The following is a 13,502-nucleotide window of genomic DNA, read 5'->3' as shown; positions in this document are numbered from 1 at the left end:
GTGTTAAAATGATGACTATGTTTATATGCATGTACTCATGCTGTTTTACTGTTACGTTTTCATGTTGCTGATGCTGGTTATATTTTAACTAATGCAATTTTATTGTATTTTTGCCCTGAAGCTATTTAAACTAAACATACAATTTGGGGGAATCTAATAAATAAATAAACGCAGAACTCTGGAGGAAATGTGGCAACTGATGGTGGAATTTGTCCCAATATTTAAGTGAATTCATTGTGACTAAATATTTGCTGTTAGAAGACTAGCAACCATACAGAGACAGAAAAGACTTTTTCTTCTCCTACAAGGCAAAAAATGAAAATCAGGATTGCAAAAATTATATTTATACTATGATTTTCTTATTCAGAATACACTTTTTTGATTTTTAAGAAATGTTTAGGGGTTCCTGAGAAAAGAGTTAAAATGATATTGTGAATTTAGTGAATTTTTTAAATTGTGAGTCCAATCCAGGAGGAAAAAAAAAAACTTTGTTTTAATGGAATTTAACTTTGGAGAAGGAAATGGCAACACACTCCAGTATTCTTGCCCGGAAAATCACATGGACGGAGGAGCCTGTTGGGCCACACACCCCCACGGGGTCGCAAAGAGTGGGACACAACTGAGTGACTAACACATACACATACTTTAACTTGCAATTTGTTATAAAATGCTTTGAAAAGTTTAAAACAAGAAAAAAAGAGCACTATGTGCACAAAGCTTCCTGCATATCTGATAAGTGTCATGTGTCCATTCCTGCTTGCTTTCTGATTTTTCAGTGACTCACTGTGTATTAATAATTCCTGTACCGATGGCAGCAGTGGGCTACACATTCCTAGGTATTCTTCATCTGCCCTGAAACTATTGAGAATCAGAGTGGCAGCCTAACAGTTGTTTCATTTCATTTACCAGCAGGGTGTGGACATATGCTTGGCCTGTTTCTGTCTCAGTGGGCCCTTAACTGCTCCCTAAAGTGGGTAAGCTGTCCTTGGTTTCTAGAAATCCTTAGGAATGGGTGCTTGTCTAAACCTACCTACCTACCTGACTAGAAACTGCACTGTGACTGTTGGGGGTATCCTTCCTGCTCTTCTCCAGCTAATGTGGGATGGATTCCCCAGGGACCACTGCCTGCCCAGTGGAGCTACAGTCTCTCATATGAACTAATAATGAAGTCAAGCTTAGGGTCTCTCTTTGAAATCAACTTGTCCTCATCCATTGGACCTTGATGACTGCTTGTCTGTCATCTAGCTTATAGACGATTACTAATATCATAATATCATGGCCCTTTCTACCTTCCCATGCCAACACACTTCCAGGGCATGATTTCTGTATTTTACTTTCTAGTCCAAAAAGCTTTTTTACCCATATATGTAGTCCCTGCTGGAGATTATCTGGATAAGAATTTGGATAGGACTATCTAAACCATGTATTAACATAAGGGATTTAATGGAAAATTTAATAATAAAGAGACCAGATTTCAAGTCTCTTATGCTTTACTGTCTAGATAATTAGAAAAGTTGAATAGAGGGAAATGGAAAAAATGTGTGGATACCTAGGCATAAATTCAGTTATTATAACACTAAAGTATTTATAGTATTAAAATATACAGGCACATAGAGACAAAAAATACTGAAAAAATACTGAAACAATATATGTTATAAAATATCTTCCAGGAAATTAAAGTGTTTATGTGAAGTGTATGTAAAATAAAGCACTATTTTTAGTTCATTAAAAATGTAAAGTTTGGTATCTAGAATTCTACCCTGAATATATTATTTAAAATTCATTATACCATAGGGACGATGAACTTCTACAATATCAGTATAAGTAAACAATGAGTTGAGTCGGCTGTGTAACTGAGAAATCTATTTTTCCATTCATTGCTGAAATTAACCATTCACTTTAATAGACATTTTAGATATCAAATATGAAGTAAAACAGATTACAACGTGAATATTCCATGTTAGGAATTTACTTCTTGGCTTAGATATATGACTGGTTTGCAGTAGAATTCAAATACTTACTGGAAAAATATGACATTATTTAACTTTATATTTTAAAATAGTATAGAACATCATTATGTAGAAAGAATATGTAGAAGCTAATACATGAGATAAATGTTGGAGGAAATACCAGAGAGTAAAATTTTAAAGTCATTATCTCTTCCTTATTTTGGCCTTTTCTTGTCCCCATTATTTTCTGCCTTGTCTCATAATAAGTTTGATATTTTATGAAACACTCAGGATTATAATTCCTTTAGGATGTGTCTGTACTTGAATTTTAAAGGAAGAGTCAACAAACTATGACCTGCAGACCAATTCGGGTCCACTACCTCTTTTTGTAAGTAAAGTTTTATTATAACACAGTCATAACTGTGTGTACGTGCATGCTAAGTCACTTCAGTAGTGTCCGACTCTTTGCAATCTTATGGACTGAAGCCTGCCAGGCTCCTCTGTCCATGGAATTCTCCAAGCAAGAATACTGGAGTGGGTTGCCATGCTCTTGTCCAGAGGATCTTCCCCATCCAGGTATTGAACCTGCGCTTCCTAGAACGCGTGCATTGCAGACAGATTCTTTACCACTGAGACACCAGGGAAGCCCACAGTCATAATCATTTGTAGAAAAATAGTATATGGCTTCTTTGGTGCTAAAACAGTGGAGCTGGATAGCTGAAATAGGCAAAAATCTAAAATATTTTACTTCAGGATTCTGCAGAAAAGATTTGCTGACCTGTGTTCTAAAATGTTCTAAATTCTGCTTATGATTTCTAGAACATTCCAGTACGTGTATACATATCAACGTAGCAGCATGCTGTACTGAAAGATATGCATACCCGTGAAGTACTCCATACCAGCAAGGTCATGGTAGATTAAGTAGATTATGTTATGTAACAAAGTCATCTGTAGAAAAGTTTGGGATTCAGACAATGACAGTTAATTTTCCTTAGAAAGCCTGTGTGTACACAAATACCCAGCATGAAATAAATTGCCTCACAAAAAGTAGATGAATGTGTTCATTGCATTTCAGGATATAATACAAGTGCAAACTGAACTGATACATCACATAAATAAAGCAATAAAAGCTGACAGTTCACATAGGCTCTGAAAGGAGCTAATTACCAACTATTTTTTTTAATGGGAAAAAGGCAAAGCTTTATTCTATTGCTTACTTTAGTCTCACAAAAGCTTGAGTACAACTCAATTATTGAGAGGTGAATTAATTATCTTGTACATTATATATGTCCTTTGTCTCTTTTCTGTTTACTTGTGTGTGTGTTTTCTGCTGAATTCCTCAAGTCCTATCAATTCACTGATCATTAACCACAATTTAAGAAGAAGGAAGCAGAATTTAAAGGCTGCGGAAATTAATTTACTCTTGCCCTTATGGTTCAGCTCTGTTAAAAGAGTTGGAAACAGGCTAAAATTTTTCATTAAAATCAGGTCTTCCTGTTACCTATTGCCTTTATTAATTATGTCTGCAAAAATAAAATGAGTTGTTACTTTGTTTAGTGTCAAAGTACATAATTTAGTCTTAATGCAGAAGCTAAACTTATCTAGGAATAAGTTTAGACCTATTACTAATTTTTTGAAGAGTAAAAATGAAGATAACTGGCTTGTTTCCATTTTTAGGAACCATTTTTTCCTAAGATTTTCTTTTTAAAATTATATTTAGCTGATTTCTTTTACTTTTCTTGATAATCACATTGCTGGGAACATTACAGATTCTCAAAACAGTCTTTGCTATTAATTGATTCAAAAGTCTTGAGTTTTCTTTGTTTTTGATGTAAAAGTTGTCTATAGTACTAAAGTTAAAATGACCTTTAAAGAGCTATTTTGTCCTAGAAAACAAAAAGAGGTTTCCTATGGATAAAATCCATTAATAATTAACATTGTTTTGATACCTCAGTGTTAACAGTTTCTAAGCAAAATAAATCAATCTGTGAGAGAATAAAGTTAAGCCAGAAAAGTTGTATCTCATTGAAAACACACACTATACCTCTCTAAAACTAGATGACATTTAAATTTGCTTTAAATTGCATTTTTATCAGGTAGCAATCCATATTTTCATTAAAAGAGAGTATTTAAAAATATTAGGACAGAAGTTTATATGAATCTGGTAAATCCATAACATAATTTGATCATTCCCAAATTCAAATCCAATATTTGTCAGCAAAGCTCAGTGCCTATAATAACTATTCTTTTTGATTGTGTGTTCTAGTAAAAGCGTATTGAAGTATATTTTCATGAAAGAAAAACAAGACAGGTGACTGTGTACAGTATTTACTGATACTTTAGTTCCTGTGTGTTTAAGATTAAATTGTGGCACACACACACACACACACAAATCTTTTCTTATATTCCTGAAACTTACTATGTATTTGATGTAGACAAGAAGTCAAAAGATATTGGTTTTAATTTCCATCATCTCTATGATTAAATGAGTAACCCAAAGTATTTAGCAAAACATCAAGTTTGGAGAAGGCAATGGCACCCCACTCCAGTACTCTTGCCTGGAAAACCCCATGGACGGAGGAGCCTGGTGGGCTGCAGTCCATGGGGTCGCTACAAGTTGGACACGAGTGAGCGACTTCACTTACACTTTTCACTTTCACACATTGGAGAAGGAAATGGCAACCTACTCCAGTGTTCTTGCCTGGAGAATCCCAGGGACGGGGGAGCCTCGTGGGCTGCCGTCTATGGGGTCGCACAGAGTCGGACACGACTGAAGCGACTTGGCAGCAGCAGCAGCAAGTTTGATAGCTGCAGTGCTCTGAGAGGATTCAATCTCCCAGACAGGATATCATGGCTTTTTGGTTGGTAGAACTGCCAGAATTTTCTGGATTTTCCACCAAGAACTTGGCATCACCATTTGAATTCAAAAATCTCTCCTGAAAATGTCTTTATGTATCAAAGGACTATTTCTGACTTAAAACATTATTAGCTTCTAGAAAGTAGCATCAGTTTCTGTTATTGCTATATACACATACAGATAATTTTATCTAGCTCAATTTGTTTCTTCTCATCTGCACAACAAAACTGAACTAAATGATCTTTCCATTTTCTTTCAGCTTGTTAGAATTTTTGAGTCTATAAGGTAAAACTTTTATGGCAGAGAAACCTAGTCTTGGGTGACTGAAAACACTATATTGGAATGTCCACAGCTATTCCAATGACAAAGTTCCAGAATCCACTCTATCAAGGAGGACTGTGTAAGGGAGGGGGCAGCGGTGGGGATGGAGGCTAGAAACAAACAGACAAAAAAAGACAAATGTAATTCTTGTGATGATTTCATGTAATGGCCCAGGTCCCTTCTAGTGCTTTTTGGAAAATTTCATTGCAATGACCTATAATAAGTAAAAAGGTTTCTCTTTTTCATCAAGTGATAATGAGTATGCACTTAAGAACAAGGTAGGAATTATTCTTCTTATACATCTTGTAATTTCTTCTACCTCATCCTAGAGTTTACTTCCATGATGATATGCAAGATTAGGTGCACAGATCTAATCATATACATTTCCTTAATATAGCGTAGCCACTTTCATTTATCCCATAAATCTTGGCAATTTTAGCCCAGGATTTGCATAAAATAAAATAGGATGTTTTCTTTATCTTTTATTATTTTTTACTTCTTTTTTTATGTCTTCTATATCCAATACATAGTAAGTTTCAGAAAGACAAGGAAAGTATTTTTGAGGATCGTACAAATGTTACTTCATAGAGAGTTTGAAAAAAATAGAGTTATACTCTACAGCTGCAGAAGCAGACAGCTAGACACAGGCATAAAGAACAGTCAGCCTTTGAAATTCCAACTGTGAAACCCTGAAACTCCAGCTGTGTAATCCTAGGTAAGGGTCTTAACCTCTCTGAATAATCCTTATTCTAAGCATTAAATGGAATAACAAACATAAGAGTGTCTGACAATTTGTGGGAGGCCAACGTAGGTTAACTCCTCCCCTTGACCCCATATTACCATAATGGAACCTCCTCACTGGCACTCACTGTTAAATTATATATACAAAACAGACTTAAACTTTCCTTGTCTTTCTGAAACTTACTATGTATTGGACATAGAGGACATAAAAAAAGAAGTAAAAAATAATAAAAGATAAGGAAAACATCCTATCTATTTTATTCAAATCTTGGGCTAAAATTGCCAAGATTTATGGGATAAATGAAAGTGACTATGCTATATTAAGGAAATGTATATGATTAGATCCATGCACCTAGCCTTGCATATCATCATGAATAAACTCTAGGATGAGTAAACAAGAAATTACTAGATGTATAAGATGAAACAAATAAGGGTTGATTCTGACACATAACCAATTTTTGTGGTAGAAAAAAAGATTCTTTCACTCAATAATTATTTATTAAATACTCACTATATGTCAATTAATGCACCTGACTATGAAACTACAAAGATACAATTACTATGTTCCCTCCTTAAACTGGGAACAAGAATATAATGAGGTAAGTGAATAAATGCATGAATGAATGAATGAATGATGATGAAGCTCAAAAGAAAAGGAAGTTTCCAAAGCAGAAACAATGTTAAAACAGTTAAAGCAAAAGAACATAAGCAAAACAGTTAAAACAAAAGAAGAGAAGTATGTGTGAGTATGCACACTAAGAATATTATATGCTCTACTCACTGGTGGATTTTGGAACTTGTTAAAGAATATTTATAATAAATAAATAAAGACTATAATAAATCAAAATTGAAGGTTAATACAGACTAAACCATAAATGTGCATTTAATTTGTATTTGTGATGTAAATAAGAGATCATGCATTCCAGCATCACTCAGTTCATTCACTTAATGCAGCAGGTAGTAAATATTTCCTTTTTATACAGCCAAACAGAAGGCATTAAAGAACAATGACTATAAATCAGGGTCAAAGATTTCCTCAAATAAAGAAAAATCCAGATATTTGATGAATATTTAGGTTCTATTTGGAAGAAATCACAAAATTTAGACATCTATTCTAGAGAAAACCTGTTCCCTTCTCCATTAGGTACATGTTGAAATTGCTTATAACATTTTTTATAATAATTGATCTGGGAGAATAACTGTCTAAAGAGACTGCATAATTTTCCTATGCTAACTTTAGAAATGCCTTATTCCTGTGTGAAATATGCTTGAGACAATTTCTAGAAAGAGTGTAAGAATGAAGGTTTACATAGCTCAAATGAATTAAGCTGTCAACAATGAGATAAGATTAATTCTACAATTTTGTGTTTTATAGATGTGACATGTCCAGTGTCTCTTTGTCTGTCTCTCTCTCTTAAAATGATACAGTCAGAGATAATGACTTGCAAGAAAAAGATGAAATTCTCATTTTACCTTTATTCTTGAAATACTTGCAGGTAAAACCAGTTTTTAACAAAAACCTTTCAAAACTTAATAAATGGCCAGGATTGAGCCTCTAGGAAAAGTTCTATCATAACATTCTTTGAAGGCCCTGACTTACTTCAATTTCCACTTGGAAAAACTATTCACCCAGTAGCTACAAAAGGGTAATCATAGATATATGTACCAATCAAAGGATTCAGAATCAAAAAGAAACCAGGGCTAAATCAATGACAAAGAAGCACTGAAACAAAGGAAGGAATCTATGTGCTACGGATTGTTTGTATTCTACTTAAGCCTGTAGACTGTGTTCCTGGGTAGTGATTTGTAATGATGTGCATTTTCTTTCCTGTGGGCTCAGTCATTCAGTCATGTCTGACTCTTTGCAACTCCATGGACCACAGCCCATCAGGTTGTCCATGGAATTTTTCCAGGTAAGAATACTGGAGTGGGTTGCCATTTCCTTCTCCAGGGGATCTTCCAAGCTAGGGATTGAACCCATGTCTCCTGCATTAGCAGGCAAATTCTTTACCACTACCACCATCTGGGAACCCCCCAGGGAGTTTGGAAGAGAGGAAAAGAGCAGCACAATATGAAGGAAGAAAGAGATGAGTGAACATTAATTTCAGAGAGGACCAGACATTAACACTTTCCCCATATATGAATCATATTAATGATAAAAAATAACCATCACTATAGAAATTATTTTCTTGAAAGTGGTATCAGAGAGAATATGAATTGAACTTAAACTCAGGAATTTGCTGAAATAGAGATTATATATGGAATGTTCATCTCTTGGTATCTCCTGCTCCTTCACTATTAAAGTCTAATTCAAGAGTATTTTCTGTTCTTTTGAAAACAGTTTGAGTTGAGAGAAACTGCACCAATTGCTGCTTACATAGGCAGTGTAAAGCAAAGTGCTGAGCAATTATATGGTGGATTTGATCAGTTTTGACAGCCAGTCCTGAAACTCAAGCCAGAATCCCCTGCTCTTTTTCTTCCACAGCAGGTTCTGGGACTGAATTATATGACTAATTGCATCAAATTTCTATTTTACCTTGGCAATGGCCTCACAAATCCTCCATGTGCAAAATGGCCTTCCTGATCAGTGCTAACAATTCTATATGTCATGATTATTTTACAACTTCCATATCAAAATACATAAAATAATGATGGATAAAAATATTTAAATGCCCTTTGAAATACTCTGGATTGTCTTACATGAAAGTCATCCCAGAATGCTGCCTGTCCTCAAGGCCTACAACCCGTATTCACCAAGTAGAATTTTTGACAAGAGAATCTTAGTACAATTTACAATCAGCTAAATGTAAATTAGTTCAGGAAGTTCTTCTCATTCTTTCCTTGAAACATGGCCAAGAATCATGTGGATTATCTGAATCATATCCTCAGTGTATTACTGTAATCATATAAAAAACACATGGTATTCACATTGACAGTATTAGCAAAATTGAGGTGTTCTAAAGATAAAGGTCATTAACTTTAACTAGGCATTGATTCTATAATCCAAACCCAAATAACTGCCTAGAGAGCCTATAAGGGGATGGACCACTCGCTTTGGATACTCATAAAACTAAAGCAATCTCTCCAAAATGTTTTAATGTGTAATGATCATTTTAACTTAGAGATACATACACACAGAAAAGAGGGATGGAATCTCACTTCTGAGATGAAAGCAAATTAACATCGGGGCAATTTATCTTTCACAGCACATCATGGGGCAGTGCCAGCAGGTCACAGATGTACACCTCATGAGGAGCCTAAAGAGACATCTGTGAGGTGAGGGAAAATGTAGTATGCATTCAAAGTCCAATTGATTAATGAAATGTTAACCACACCCCAGATGAATGTTTCAAATATACAAAGAAAAAGAGGAAAAATATCTTTTGTATACCTTTCCTTTTTGCACTCTAGATTAGTGATAAGAAAAAGTTCTAGTTCATATGTACTAGTGGACCAACTAAAGTGAGAGAGGAAAAAGAGACAAGAATGAGATAGAGGTAAAGGGTTGGGGTTGGGGGAGAGATTTATCCTTCCTCTCGATTTTGAAGCAAAATTAAATTCAAATATGTTCATGTTAAATTTGATAAGATACTGCTACAAACATTTTCTTAGTCATTTTCTGTTTTCATTAGAGCTTCTGGGTTGTCCTCTGTCAGGAAAGACATGAATCATGTCAAGACCACTGACCATGAGCACCTGTGTTTCATGGCTCCTATGTGACATATTTGTATTATGCCTTGACTATTATAATCCAGGTCATACAGGGAGAATCAAAATCAGACAATATCTCTTTTAATAAAATCACTTAGGCAATTCACCAAAAAGATTTATTCCTTTAAGAACCTAGTATTATGTAGAAAATTCCCCCCAACTGCCACTGTTTCCAGTACTTACAATTGAGAGAAATTAAGGAAGAGAAAGACAGAGAGAGTGACAGAGAAAGAAAGGGATGAAGAAAGAAAAACAAAAGAAAGACAAAAGGAATGCATGTCAGAGAAAATACTTTAGAAATTTTCTATTTTATAGGTTGTCAAATATTTGCAGAAGAGAAATAAATCTCCTTGGAAAACACTTTGAAAATGATTTCTCATGATCACACTTTGTTGTCTGTTTGCAGGCTAGATTTTAAAAACTGAACAGTGACCATGTTTTTTCATTCTTTAATCTATCTTTTAGTTCAAGCACAGTCTGGCATGTGAAAACTTCTCAATAAATATTTTTGGAATAAATGAAAGAATTAATTTAAAAAATCATATTAATTTCTTAGTCAAAAAAGAAAGCCTCTAGTTAAAATGTTATTGCTGTATGAATTTTTGACAGGCTAACAATTTTTCTGTGATATTTCCAACATGATTTGTAATTCATGAACATGTCCTGTGGCTGATCAAATTTTCCTGAGTTACCCATGCAAATAACAAGATCAGGTTGCCCATGGATTTGCTGGGAGCCATGGTGGTGATTTCCTTTCTCTCTTTACTTCCATTTCAGAAGGTCAATCAGTTGGAATACCTCAACACTTAATAAGGGATGATTACCAGCCTTCAGAAACAAATTTGATGAGAAAATAAAAGGAAAATTATGCCTTTCTTGATTCTTCCCCCCCTCACACTTTGGGAAAAAGGTTTGGGTTTCGTCAATTTAGAAGTTGGAGGGGATTAAAAGACAAGTAAGTAAAGCATCAAATTAAAGTAAAACATCTAATGAAATAGGAAGTAAAGATCACAGAAAAAAGGTGTCAAAGTATAAGAAGGAATTGAGATTGAGAAACCAGGGGAAAGAAAGAAAAAAGAGATCAACAAATTATTTTATACAGCTCCACTTACATTTTTTTTGTGATGAGAAATTAATTTTTCTGTGATTTCACTCTAAAATACTCCAAATATTATATATCAATATAAAATTGATATTGGTTCACAAAATTACTAACCTTCTCTGGTGCAATTGATTTCATCGCTGAAGTCTCCACAGTCATTGTCACCATCACAGGCCCAATGGCCTGGGATACATCTGCCACTGGAACAACTGAACTGGTTATCAAAGCAGGAATGTACACAGCCAACCTCATCACTCCCATCCCCACAGTCATCATCTGAAAAGAAGCATCAACAGCCAGGTGGTGAAAAATGGTCCATGGAGAAACATTTTCTCATGAAATACTTAACATTTCTTTTTGGTATTGAGTACTTTCTTCTGTTATTGAAAAAGGAATGATAAGTCAATCATCAACATTTCCCATGAGCAGTGGGAAAATTATTTTCATTTTTATATTGTTTTGTTTATGATTGAATGCCAACTACTAAATTAAAGGGGAAAACAGCCTTCACTTTGGATTTTGAAGCTTAATTTCTATTTCACTGACTGGATTAAACTATACAACATGAAATAATTATGAAGTGGGGAAGACAATGGTGATTGTAGGAATTAACTGAAATGATACAGCTTGTGATATAATTATTGTTGGATAATTATTATTTAGACCTATAACCTCTATGCCCTAGTGTTTATAACTATCTTTAATTCATATCCCTTTTCTCCATTCTCCCACATGAGGACTTACAGTGTATCCTTACACCACTGGTTCTTAAGTATGTATTTACATCAGGAAATTGTTTGTATACTATCATTAGCAATGATTTATATTCTGTATTAACAATTGCTGCAGGAGGGAAGCAAGAGGAATGTGAAGTGAAAACAGATTAAATTCAAATCAATGACTGAAGTTGCATCGATTTATGTATAATTCATTTACCTGTATTTGGCATAATTTAACATAATGATAGAACCGAGTGAAGAAAAAATATCATTTGTACATAAAAAGCCAAGGTGACAGAGTTGAGATCATCTGGATATTTCATAATAATTTATAAACTACTCCATCCTGACAGTACAGAGCATTTTACATCAATGCTTTGGGGAACCTGAATTTTCCAGGATATTTCCTCAATTGTTCCCTTCATGTCTTGTTTGTAGACTTAGACTAGATAGAGCATAATATCTGAAAACAAATCCCCATCATAGATAGCCCCAAGGGATGGCTATTGAGCTCCATTGTCCTTAATGCTAATCCCCATTGACAGGCCAGCTGCTCTCTCACCACTTGTCTCAGCCATTTTGCCAGACTTGGCAAACTTCTCTTAGGAACCACCTCTGAAAGAGGTGAAGCTGCACAGACAGCCAGGCCTCCAATCAAATCAGTGCAGTCTAGTGAACATTTGGTACTTGCCAGAGTCGCAGTGCCACTTGCTGCTAATGCATCTTCCACTTTTGCATATAAACTGAGTTAGTGGTTCACAAGTTGGAAATTCTGTGAAAGATATAAAAACATCCAATATGAAAGGTGTTACTGATTATGTTTGACATCTGTTCATTTTTTTTGCAGTATGATGAATCTAAACAGTCCTTCATCAAGTGATTTTCCTTTATTTTGGTCACAGAAATATATTCCTACTAAAGTTATTTAAAGTATGCATATCCTGTGTCCAAAAAATGCTGGACTTTGCAAACTTCTGACTTTTCTTCACTCAGTTCTATCATTATGTTAATGTGTTATTGTGTTTGAGTTCATCTGTTTTCTATTTGCTAATGTGATCACATCTCTATCCCTCTCTTCCACACAATCCACAGAGGAAACATTAGACAAGCAAATATAGTGATAGTAACTATTTGAGGACACAGGATATGCATAATTTTATTATCTTTTATAGGAATAAATATCAGTGACTAAAAGCCAAGGAAAATCACATGATGAAGGGCTGTTTAGATTCATTATACTGCAAGGAAAATGAAAAGATGTCAATTCTCCCACACCAAGGAACTCAACCTTCTCTCAGTGAAGAACAGCTGCATAGAGCTCTAAACTACTGCGCTGCAAAGTGACATATGTATTTTAAAGCAGGCTTCCCTGGTAGCTCAGCTGGTAAAGAATCTGCTTGTAGTGCAGGAGACCCTGGTTCGATTCTTGGGTTGGGAAGATCCTCTGAAAAAGGGATAAGCTTTTTCTGAACATAGAGAGCTTAAGTAGAAAAGTTAAATCCAACTTTGCCTGAATCATGTTAAGTTGAGAGTAAGGAAACAACACAAACAAAAAACTCAGTTTAGTTGCTATTGTCACGCGAGTGTATGCTCCTCGGTTCTTTGTCTCGTCACAACAAAAATTTGGAGTGATGGACATTAAAGCCCACTGGCGGGTCACACCTCTCCGAGGACCGACTGTGTTCTCAGGTCTCGAATGGACCATGTTATAGCTCTTAAATAAATCAGTGTTACAGCTCTATTTATTTAGATAATAGCAGGAAAATCCATCTTTGAGGCGTGAGGGCACGTCGATCCAAAGACACGGAGAGACGATCGCCCCATCGCGCGGGGGAGAGGGAGGGGGCAAAAAGGGGAGAAGAGGGCGTTGGCTCCTCTTTTTATATGTTTCTGTCCCTGGGCCTGCCTTATGTAAATTGGGCCGGCTAGGAGTGTTGTTGGTTTTACCTGAGGTTCTCACTCCGGTCCTCGGACCTTCCTTTGTTCTATTTTCACGGGCTTTCCCTTCCAGGTCTTTTAGCCACCGCCATTTTGGACTCTTTTTCCCTATTCTAACTACCTAACACTATCATACATGTTAGGTAGTTAAAATAGGAAAAGGA

General features: G+C 35.2%; 1 protein-coding gene across 1 annotated transcript in view; it reads right to left on the bottom strand.

The window, feature by feature from the left end:
- The window catches only part of LRP1B (LDL receptor related protein 1B), a 2,064,747-nt gene that overhangs the window by 794,094 nt on the left and 1,257,151 nt on the right, over positions 1 to 13,502 (bottom strand). Inside the window, 2 exon segments of the mRNA XM_070476260.1 lie at positions 10,796 to 10,957; positions 12,092 to 12,172. Coding sequence (XP_070332361.1) covers positions 10,796 to 10,957; positions 12,092 to 12,172 — 243 coding nt within the window.

The sequence above is a fragment of the Odocoileus virginianus genome, chromosome 13 (genome assembly GCF_023699985.2).
Source record: "Odocoileus virginianus isolate 20LAN1187 ecotype Illinois chromosome 13, Ovbor_1.2, whole genome shotgun sequence".
Taxonomy (NCBI): domain Eukaryota; kingdom Metazoa; phylum Chordata; class Mammalia; order Artiodactyla; family Cervidae; genus Odocoileus; species Odocoileus virginianus.
Note: the sequence above shows the minus strand (reverse complement) of the source record. Positions and strands in the feature narration are given on the sequence as shown.